This window comes from Mycetomoellerius zeteki, unplaced genomic scaffold, assembly GCF_001594055.1.
Source record: "Mycetomoellerius zeteki isolate Tzet28-1 unplaced genomic scaffold, Tzet1.0 scaffold49, whole genome shotgun sequence".
NCBI classification, from domain to species: domain Eukaryota; kingdom Metazoa; phylum Arthropoda; class Insecta; order Hymenoptera; family Formicidae; genus Mycetomoellerius; species Mycetomoellerius zeteki.
In genome coordinates this window covers 220,127-232,671 of record NW_017257489.1, presented here as the reverse complement: position 1 = coordinate 232,671, position 12,545 = coordinate 220,127, and the positions used below count along the sequence as shown (strand labels likewise).

General features: G+C 34.6%; 1 protein-coding gene across 1 annotated transcript in view; it reads left to right on the top strand.

The window, feature by feature from the left end:
* LOC108727392 (uncharacterized) overlaps positions 1-12,545 on the top strand; it is a 66,239-nt gene that overhangs the window by 44,361 nt on the left and 9,333 nt on the right. Inside the window, 2 exon segments of the mRNA XM_018455509.1 lie at positions 2,286-2,390; positions 11,328-11,531. Coding sequence (XP_018311011.1) covers positions 2,286-2,390; positions 11,328-11,531 — 309 coding nt within the window.

Below are 12,545 nucleotides of genomic sequence, written 5' to 3'. Positions count from 1 at the left end.
CCGAATTTATCGAAGCGGCTTCCCGTCACCTTAATAGTCTGCACCGGAAATAATTTGATCGCAATATTGATAGGCGTTATACAATTTTTCTTCGAGATTGTACTCAAAGTATTTTATTTAAATTTTTTCTTAATATTAATGTTCTATAACATTGTTTGGCATACAGTTCAATTCGAAATTCGAGAGCCACAAAATGAGCTAAATTTGAGGTTGCTCTTTTCAACAAATTGCATAATGCGTAATGCGAAAATATAAGCGTAGAAATGTAAGTGTGGAATTTACACTCCTGTTTAAATGATACAATTTCCTAATTTTACATTCTCGAATAAATGGAGTATGAAATAAATGCGAGTATGAAACATTATCGAAATTCACAGAGATTATTTGAAAAATTATGTTTGATAATGGATTGGAAATCGTCTCCTTCATGAAGAACGCACGGCATTCAAATTGCAGTTGACGTTAATCGCGATTGAAATTTGCACCAAAAAATATCCACTTATAAATCCAATATTCCCTCCAATCGCTGCTTTTACCGTAATATCGAGATCAGATGAAGTGGAATCCGAAATACGGAGGGAATGTGTGTGATAACATGATCGCAGAAACATTTTCCATCGTTATATTTGTCTCTGTCTCGCTTTACGTAACCGCGTGTTTAATTGCGAACTACACCGCGGAAGTTCGTTTATGCCCGGCGTGACGTGCGATCTATACAATGAAGCTCCCGTTATGTCGGCTTTAATTAACTTTCGATTTGTACTCACGCGTAGTTAACTAGAGCGCCGCGCGTTCGGTATCACGTTTCGGTTAATTCTCGGTCAATTTCCGTCGCTACACTGTAACGGAAGCTACCACACGTCACATCCGGTTTTAATATAGTCTAGGAATATACATGTGACGAATGGACCCATAGGCGTCGCAGTACTAGAATTTCGAAACAAGCGAGGCAAAACAATAAACCGACAATTTATGTTGTAATATAATTCTTTTTATTGTTGTGCGAATAAGACAAGTTAGAATAAAGCGAAGTAATTTGGATATAGATTAACAGAAATTTTCAAATTGTGAAATGAAAGATTGAAGTTGCACAGTGTATTCAATCGAATATACAAAACATACATTATTGCATCAAATAGCATGTTTTGTATGTTTGATTGAATACACTATGCGACCTTGTTCTATACAATTTGAAAATTTCTGTCAATCGATCTAAATTACCCCATTCTTCTATCTTATATAGAGGATGTCCCAAAATTAACAATAAATATTTTAAAGATAGATTTTTTTTTTAACATTTTAAGACAAAAGGTCTAATGAAAAAATGCTGAGGCTATGAAAGTTTCCAAATAGGAAGAGAAAGAGTTTAAAAATTACTTACTGACAGGGCTAGAATTTTATGCACTCAGGTACAAGTCAGTACAGTAAAAGTACTGAATTTTGTTATTGTCAAAGGCATGAAGAGTTTGAAAAAGCATTTTCACACTGCCATCCCTGAATGCGGGAAATTCTAGTCCTGTCAATAATTTCTAAACTCTACTCATTTGAAAACTATCATTAGACCCTCGTTATTTTCGTATTAGACTTTTTGTCTTAAAATGTTACAAAGAATCTGTCTTCAAAATATATTTATCGTCAGTTTTGGGACACTCTGTATTTTTTTCTCCGATATATTCATCCACAATTTAAAAACTGAGTTTTCCCCTATGGAAAGAAGTATGATTCGATAAATTTCTAATAAAGCGCGCGCAACGTATGTCATCTATCTCAAAATTGATGTAAAAGCGTTTGTGGAAATTCTGCGGAAATCGACGTGTCAATTTACATCCGCGTCTCGTTAAAATTCATATTGTTCCCAAACTAGCTTAAACCACTTTCGAAATAAATGTTCGTATCCGAACGTGCACATATACGAGCGATCCAGGGAAATACCGTATTCCTGCGACTTGCTCCATCGTGAAGTATGTGCTGTAATGATAAGAGAATTGTGAATGTCACCAATAAAATTACGTGACACAAACGACGCGCGCTTGCCGAGTAGAAACCGGTCCGCTGAAACGAATGAAACTACGCGGCGCGGAGGCAATCCTTTTCGGATAACGGAACTTCCGTCGCGTCACTATGACGTACGACGCGTATTTGTAAGGGTGACATACGCGATTCTTGTTTTGCGCGAATAGAACGGGAGACAAACGAACGGCACATTGCCATTTCTCGCTGCCGCTGTTGCACTCCCCAGCGCGCACTTCCACACATCGCACGTATGATGCGTCTCTCTGTTCCAGGCAGTGAATGATCTGGTCACGGAACTGGAGCAGGCGAATATCACGTGCACCGCAACTATCACATTCGCCGAGAACGATTACAAGGAACAGCTACGAACCTTAAAGGTAAAAAGTCGCGCTTAAATGTCAACCTGTTTCCTCACCTTCGTCCGTCTTTACGAGATCTTGTAGCGATCGTTTTGTGCAATTAGATCGAGCTGGCCATTAGATTCGATCGATCGGCCAAGTTCACTTGATGGTGCGAGAATCTTTCGTCTTTCATGTAATTTGCTTGCTTTGAAATTCAACGTTTTCGTGAAATGAACGTCGAGGTATCGATTGGAAGCGCAATATAGACGCATCGAGATTACACTTGCAGCGTATACGATGTGTGCGAATTAATTCTAGATTTGGTTAAATGACGATTCGGACGTACCTTAAAGATAACTGGGAAAACGTCGTTTTGTTAATATTTAGCATGTGGAAAGCTTGGCATAAAAATTAAATCTAGATTAATGCGAAATTGCGGGGCGATAAAATTTTCAACGCGTCATAATCATCACTATCTTTTTTGCTTCATTAGTATCATTTATCGCATTTACGTGTATTAGTGATGCTTCGTCAAATGGAAACCTTTTTTAATAAAAGATACACGTATCGCCATTCCAGGAATTGGACACTAGGATCATTATTGGAAGTTTTTCGCCGCAATTGGCGCAACGTGTCTTCTGTGAGGTGAGTTGTGAGAAAAAGCAAATTTGAATTTCAGCGAGAAAATTATTTTTAGACATTTTCGTAATTACCATAAAATAAGTTTTGTTCAAATAAGGGGGATAAAACTTGCAGCCCCATTTTTCGCGAGTACCCAGCGCCGTGATAAAGAATGGCAACGACCACATCCTTACGGACTAATTAATGACGCTTTTAATAACTCCCATTACAGTCCGTGTAATTCCACAAAGTTAGGTCGCCGTTTCGACTGCTCATTCATTTTTGAAACTCCCACCGGTTCAGTTGAAAACCTTCACTAATAAGAAGAAACAATTTTGTGGTTGTTCCACGTTTACCGGTTCGAGTTTAGAACAGTAGCAGTTTTTGCCAAAGTAGAAGAAACATAGAGAGAACGTAAACAGATAAACCCCGGTCTCGTTTCATTTGCAAGAAATTCACGTGTTTTGTTGCATGCTCCACGACTGTAAAATTCATTTAAAAGTTTATCTTTCACAGCGCTCATACTTTTAAATGTCATTACCAATTATCTCGATTAATTATCTCGTAGTAACGTTATCTACTTTATCTCTTTTACAATTACTGTTGCTGAAGACACATATAGAATAAAATCCTCTTTCAAAATACGTTTTACTGCTCCCAAATGAAATTCTCCTAAAATCTGATAACGGCGCACTGACATTTAAATTATACAATCTGACAAACTGTAAGAGATAAATACACATGTCCATTCCGACTCGTTTGATCATTCAAACGCGTTATTGAGTGCGGAAAGTGGAAATGCTTTCATGTCGAATATTATAAAAATAGCACAATATATTTTATGGAAAAGTAACGCATCTATTGTACATAAATCAAATTTTATTATGTCTATTTGACGCTAAGGACTCATTCCCATACTCACTTCTATCGATGTACTGCAAATCAACAATACCTTTCGAATTTTACAAGAGGAAAACGTTCTGGCAATCCCTTGCAGTGTTTCCGGATTTTACGAGCGCTCGAACAAAGGTGCAATAGTGATATTTCTTCACAAATGCTTACAAAACTGAGATGAAAAAAGTCCGGAACGTTTCTATGTTACATTCCATGACGTTATAAAATTTTCAACGGGGCTTTATACGCTTATAAACCATTGAGCCAAGTTTCTTGATTTCTACGTGAATACTCTCCAAATTCTTTGTAATCTCACCCTAAAGAGTGAAAATTGAGCCAGTTTGGAAAAAGAGTAGCTCAATTTTCTATCTTTAAGAGTGAGATTTCATTCTTCAGAGTGAGAATCGCTGTAAAAGTTTTAGAGAGTATATACCGCGCGTGTCCTCGTATTACTACGTAGTATAGCAATTCTTTTTCTTATTGCTTGTTAAATTGACACTAGAACCGCAGCTGTGCCATTTTGACTTATCTGATAGTTCTTCTTTTTTAGTTAATTTAGATTTGCACGTGGAGCTTTTTTATGACTTTTATAAATAATCATAATTAATTACAAGTAATTTTACTTTTATGGTGACAACCCTCCCTCTCAAAAAGCTAGATTTATCTTGAATCGCGATTGGGTTAATTTAGACCCGCGGTTCTAGTGTCAAATAGCTTTGCTACACATATAAAACAGAAGGAAAATATCAAACATCAGACAATCAGACAGATATTCATCAATGTCGGTAATACCGCGTAAGCATGAGCACGTGATACCAAAGTAGGACACAAAGTTTACACCCTCCCTTTGTAATTTGCGGCCGGACCGACTGCAGAAGCTTTTGGAGTCTTGTTTGTTCTGCGAATTTTGAAGTACACATCAAGCTCGCATAGTGATGAACTGATGAACATGCAGATTAAACACTGGAATATACGTAAGCAAACGAACGGATTTATATTATCAATTGAGAGAAAACCCTTGCATTTTAAGTCACACTACATAATCCATACTGGAATCGTCAACCAAGCTATCACAAAGAAAGCAATGTTAACAATTAGTAGATACTGCATTCTGCGTGTAAAAACTTATTGAAGTAATTGTTCTATATATATGTGTTAAGTTGTTATTAAATTGCGAAAAGTGTAAATGCTGTGTAAATACGAAATATGGTACGCTAAGAGATTGTTTTAACTTTAGTAGGGCGAATAAGAATTCCGTAAAGTTGCTATCACTACTTAGCAAGCATTAAGGAAATGGTGGAAGTTTCATAGACGAGCACGATTCTTTGTGTTCTTGCTATTGTATGTACATAGTAACCGCTTCTTGCGGGCTCTTTATAATTGCAATTTCTTGTTTATATAATATGCAACTCCGGCGCAGCTACAAATCTTGTCGGAAATACATAACAGAACGGCGACAATTTGTTTCAGTTTTCAACACGAAAGTTGATTAAGAAATTAATGGCAAAAACTCGTAGAATAAAACTATATCATACGTAACATCGGCATTCTGTTTCTGTGAAAAAATAGGAAACTGAAAGAGAGAAATATATCTGATATAAAACCAGTCCTACTGATAAATCTTTTTGTTACAAGTGAAGTGGGTTTGAATAGCAGAAAATATTAGATATAAAACAACTATTGATAAATATACTTTATATCAGATATTTTCTGCCATCCCTCGTTGGATCTTTCTTCAATTTCGGACAATAAATAATTTCTATCTTCACTCTATTTTCATTACAAACGCGTAATTGTCATTTTGTGATTAATTTTGGGATTAATTTAGACGTAAAAAGTGAAGAGAATAATACAAATTTCATTAGCAAAATATCTTTGGGGGAGATAGCCAGCGTACTGTATCGTTTTCATATTAAATTTCCAGTTATCCTATTCCTACATATACATCACTGTAAGCATTGAGTTGAAATTGCAGTCGGTTCGTTGCGTTCTGGAATATATGTGCTACTCGTATCCTTGCCACAAATTACCAAGGTTGCAATAAGTCTCACTACTTCCCCCCTTTCTATCTCTCTCCCTTTGCCAATCCGGTTGCGCGTGATGCTTTAAATCGTGCTGTTTAGTGCTCCAGAATTTTACGGTTCATTTCACAGGTACGCACACAATGTTTTCACAGCTGTGTTCTTGCGCAAGATTAACTCATATATTTCGAAAAATTCGAAACTTTTCACCCATTTAACGATGATATAGGCATCATTTTTAATACCATTATTCTCTCACGATAAAAAAGCGTTATTTAGAAGAGCAAAAAATATTTGAACAATTAGTTTTTTTAATAAAATTGTTTCGATTATCTATGAAATAATAACTTACACGATTTCGAAATTAAAACATGAAATACATGTTTATCAATTAAAAAAAAAATGAGATACGTTTTCATCTCTTTAATTCAAAATCGCAAGATAGTTTAACTTATTTAAATGATTTCATTTTAAATGATTTGGCTAATGCATATATAAATGCTCTCGCTTGCGCTATTATAAGTCACTGAAACTCTCATTTAGCAGACATCACATACTCTGTTGTACGCAGCCGAAGGACAGGCCATTGTGTTACAATACGATCGTGTGTGCTCACGTCAGTGTCCGGTATGGCACGTTTGCATTGAAGTGTATGTATCGGTTTGCCTTACAAGTTAACTCGAGCCAGCACGTAACATGACATCTTACATGAAACGCATGACACCTTTAAACGTCCGCACATACATATTTCTCTTCGCCTGTCATGATCGTACTCACGTAAAATTTCTATCGTGTACAGGGGCGATTTCAAATTATATAAATATTCCTTGTACCACCCTTACTGGAACGTCAAAATTACGAGATCCAATGTTAATATCGCATTAAGGATATTCATATCTGCGATCGATGCGTTGCACGTGTTTCCCTGGAGATCCCTGGACATGGTTCTGAATATTCCTCAATGTGGGTCAATTACGTAAACGATGCGTGAAAATAAATTCCGGATATATAAAGGACAACCTTCGTAAAGGGATGACATCTTGGACGAACATACTGACGATTCAATAATGCCGGTGGTCACTATTCATGGAACAACCATTAGACCGGTATCGAACCATGCTTTCCTTCAACGATCGTTACGTTTTCACGACGTTTAATATTCGTAGATCGCGCTTGCACCGTTTACTAGAGGGACAGGTATTGTCCGTTTCTTTTACACATTCCATCGACACGCAGCAGAATACAACAAAATGAGAAAAAAATTAATATAGTACGAAAAAGATCAATATATCCTTATAGAAATTTAATATTAATTCTGACCAAAAGTACTATTCACATTACTTTTAATACTCAAAATAAATGATTAACTGACCAGTATACTAATATTAAATTTCTATAAGGGCGCACACCGATCGATAAAATCACTTTAAACGGACCAAAAGGTTGTTCCTTCTTGCTCTTATATGTAGATCGTTGTAAACATGGTCATTGTGCAAAAGCGAATTTATATGTTAAATGCCAATACCTTCCTTTAATTAAAAAAAAAAGTATCAATACCGTCTGATATTTTCTTATATTTTCTTGTAGCAGTCAAAGATACAGAATATTGCAGATACATACTAGGCAGTACGACGGATTGCGCGGCAAACTTTACAGGGTCAGGCGCGGTTCAGTAGGTAATGACAGTGACTTTATATTATAAAGTTAATATTACAAAGTTTTATTATTTATACTGTCTAGTATATATCTGCAACACTCTGTACATAAAACTTGAAATCTCGCGTTCGAATTTACTTGTATAGCTTCATACATTTATAATATATGTAGCCACAATTTATAATTTTAAGGTAATTATAATACTTTCCCTCAATAGTTACACAGCATTTATTTAATGGATCGCATTATGTAAGTGCATATTATATCGATAATATATTAAATACCTTATTTAAATCATAATCATTGATTCTCCCATATATGCGTCGCAACAACTGCGTGAAACATAAAGTTTGTATAAAATATGCAACCTTTACTATAAATCTTTTATGATAATATAATGGCCAGTTGATCGTATATAATAAAAAAAAATTAATGCTCTTTTACAGGAAAATAACGCGACTGCTATATATAGTATAAACGTACTGCGTGTTCGGCAATTTTTTCTGCGAGAATTTTTTCCTGAAACAATATATGAACGTTCCACACGCACAATTTTAATCCCATTTCTCTTTTTTTACGCCCCGCGTCCGATATTCGCTGATGACGCGTACATAACGAACGCACGATTTTCCGATGAAACGGACAAATCTTCAATCTATTGATCAATCATGGAGAATAGAGAGGATAAGCCGATGGCGATGCGGCGAGTACGTCAAATTACGACCGGACCGCAAATCTCTATTATTCCGCATTGAGTGACAAGTTGCCTCAGAAATTAATGGATAATAATGTAAATCTAAATCGCGCGACGTTGACGCACACGTGGAAGAATCGATCATTTCGAGGAAGAGTATATCTCTACACGTGCTATCATCCGCTCTGTCACTGAATAACTGATGCCGGTTAAATTAAGAACTCGGATTATGCTCGTTCAATTACTAGGAACGAGTGGAACGTTCGCCGTAAGGAGAATTTCACAGAAGGCAAGGGGATGAAAATCTCGTCGTTCATTATTTTTTAATGAGGATGTAAGTTCCCTATCTCCTTCTGTTCCTTCGCGAAGATCACCTGTATTATAACGTTATCGAAAAACCGTCCGTTAAGTAAAGCGGAAACGCGCAACTACCCTTCCCACCTTCGGGTCTCTGTGCCGGACCACAAATAATTCCAGCCATTAACTGTGCGCTACCACGGCCTTTTGTACACTGGGTAACAACTTTTTATTACCACTTTTAGTGCACTAGCCGTTGCGCTTGTAAAGAAACGCGGCAACCTGATTTACGAGAATGCTCGATACTTTCCAGACGTTTCCTCTTAGATTCGCTAAGAACTGACACGCTCTTTACTCTTGGCAATCTTGGCACATCGTGTTCTCGTATACGTGTGTATCATTTTCTCGCAACAAAATACCTGCGTATACTACTAGCAAATGTAACATATATTTTTATATTACAGTAAACATATGATTTCAAATGATGCCAGGATTTATAATTCTTCATACAAATACAAGATACAGTAATCAAATGTAATATTTTAATTGATATTTCATAATATTTATTTCATATTTAAATTTTATAGACAAATTTTTACGGCATTTTATATCGTTTCTGATATTAAATAATAAATGAAATATCAGTAATTAAAATATTAAACGAAATGTCAATAATTAAAAACTTATTTTAATGGAAAGATTATTTAAAGAATTAAGATTTAAAGAGAAAGTTTAACGAAAAGCTTTTAAATTATTATACATGTATAGGTATAATTCAAAACGCATTCGATTGTTGTACAATAAAATTATTAAGAAATTAAGCGTAATTGATTTTTTATCCAAATTTAAATAAAAACTTTACTGTTAAACTTTTCCAAATATCATAATGAATGTTACATAAATTATGGTTACGTTTGTAGCATACACTTATTTCGCGTTTGCAGGCGATTATAATCTCATCTCTCTCTCTCTCTCTTGGAAGAAATTAATTGATTATATCTCAGGAAGCATAAAAGTACCGAAAGGCTACAAAGTGCTCCCAAAGTGCAATTTCATAACGACGACCTACTTCATCCGCTAACTTGACCAGAGAACACGATACAAAATGTCTTAGGCAGATATTACAATGCTCAAAGTACCACATCTGGCAAAGCTGATAAAGCTAAAAGAGCGGAAACAGAATTTCGGAGTGGAAGACGAAATTATGATAACAGAGATAGCCAATAGTAAAGATAACAAGAAAACACATAACAGGATATATTCAACATTCGCGAACAATCCTTTCTCCGTCATCTTTTCTCATTACACGAAACAGCCTCGTTACGCGATCGTCATAAATAATTTCTTCTGACTCGACTCCGCAATCACCATTGCGATTTTCCCAATGAAGACTTCATCATGATTGAGCAAGATTGAGTAGTAACTATTTTAATAAAATAAGTTAAAAGTTAAATAAAAATTTAAAAAGTTAATAACTTTTAATAACTTGATTTAGTTATTTTCATATTAATTAATTTTTAACTTATTTTAGTTACATTTAAACCTTAATTTATTATTAATTTTTTTCTTTTTAAGTTAAAGTTTTTCTTCTCTTTAAATACCAATAATATCTACTTTTCATAAAATCTTAAATATAATTAGAAAATTAGTTAAGAAAAAACTCAATGTTTGTGTGAAGGACGCTGCTCAAAGATGAACATGGGTTGGGTCTGTATTTAGAAAACGCTATCAGTGCTATTGCGTCATGCCATTCTTATTTTATCTCTGAGCGATAAAAAAAAACTTTTTATTTACATATAATTTTTCAAGAACGTGCAGGCATGACTAGTACGAGTAGAGGAGAATACAAGATTACTTACATTTTTTAAAATTACGTTTTCTTTTTCTTTTATAATATGAATTTCAAAATATGAAAATATCTATGTAAAAATACTAAAAATTAGATTTTCATTGTGCAAGAAATATCTTCGTTATTCTATATAATTTACATATAAAATATTAAATCTGGTGTGTGTGTGATCTATATTGCAATTGTTTTGTTATTTAAAGTAATCTGATTTTAATAAAAATTAAGATATTCTGGGTAGCGATCACTTTTTTCCTAAGGTGGAAATGTGAAAAGTGAACATTTTTTGTATGTATGTATATACGTACATACATACAGACAGACATAAAAATTGTCATTTTTCACGTTTCCGCTCTAAAGAAAAAGTTATGGTCGCCACCCCGATTTAAATAATGTTTTTCAAAATTAACTTTTTTAACTTGAATTAATTGAAGCTTAACGTAACTTTAATCGAGTTAGTGTTTGTTCATTCAACTTTTATAAGCCATTAACTTTAACTTAATTTAGTTTTAAAAAAAACTTATCCAATCCTGTGGTTGAGATTTTAAGATTCGACCGGACGCGATCACGAACGTAATCCCGTAAGCTCCTGTCCTTCGGCAAATCAGAGAAGTAAACCGATCGATAAGCGAAACGAATACGTTCGCAACCCGTCGCGTATATCACATCGTGTCGTTCAGGGCTGCCTTGACGGTGCAATCATGTCAGTCATCGATCCCGATAATGCGGCGTCGCTATCGCAATGCATTGTGCGTTCGTGCCTATTATTCGCGCAAACACGATGAACCGGGACAATGTTCTTTTGCAGCTCCGTTTAATCTCACGCCTGAGTTCCGGTATATTCCTCTATATCGTGATAAATAGCAAACATCATAAGAGCTTATTCAAGAATTGGGGTTGAAACGAATCTTTCATAATCTACCTACGTCTCCCTTTCTTTGCAGGCCTGGAAGCTCGGGATGCACGGCGGTGATTACGCATGGATTTTGCCAGGTGAAACCATCGACTCCTTAGGGATAACGGGCAATTGGTGGAACGTCCCCGTTGGAGAGTGTTCGCCTTCTCAGCTGTCACAGACTCTAGATGGTTTAATCATCGTCAAGAGCCACGCCACGGTTGTAGGGAATGAGACCAGCGCCTCGGGACTGGTATGTTATTTCTGCTAAAAATTTGCTGTTTACATCTTTCTTATTATAACGCATGAAGGAAAGTCGCAAGAGATTAGAATATTTCTTTTCTTATATCAATTTTTGATTCATTGATAATATAAAAAAAACATCATTTTTACAAAATTAAAAATTGAAGTATTATTTAAATCAAATCTTTTTTTAGAAGAGTAAATTTTTTTAAAAAATTGATACCATTTGGAGATCGGATTTTTAAATTGAACCATTGGGTTTTTAAATCGCACTTCTAAAACAAACAATCATTTATAAAGATTTAAATTTTCTCAAAACTTAACAAATAATATCTATGAATAATTTTTAGTAAGTTACTATAAAAAGACTCAATACAAACATACTTTTCCTTATATAAATATTAAAATATAATAATTATGAAATATTATTCAACTCAATTTTAACGTGTTATTTTATCTTAAATATATACGAGTAGATACAATATAAAGACCAGCGACAAGTATGATTTATTCAATTCCCTGTATTTTGACAATTTTGGTAACTCATAAATATTTTGCTAATTTGGTGCTGTATTTAAAAAGAGTTTAAATATTAATTATAATCCTGTAGTATACTAAGCTTCAATTACTTGTCTTGTGCTAATCACACCTTAGGTAGATTGCACGAAAACTTATATCAAACACCAAACAAAATTAGTTTTGAATATCATTTGTAAATGGACGGCTCGAAAACAAAACAAAATTGACAGTACTAAAGCAATGTTACTAACGTCACTTCTGTGTTGTTACTTAAAAGAAAATATTTTATTAAGAAATTAATGGAAGTACGATTTAACCGTTTGTACGATTTAGCCAATTCTCCCTTAATAGCCGATAAATAAACTGCATTGAATTGGATTGTCAATATTGTCGTAAACTAATTTCAACAATATATTATATGATTCTCCAAGTTTCCTGCTGCTTCCTTTGATTTATACGTATTCTTTGACAAGTTTTTGTTCTCAACGACAATCACACTTATAGC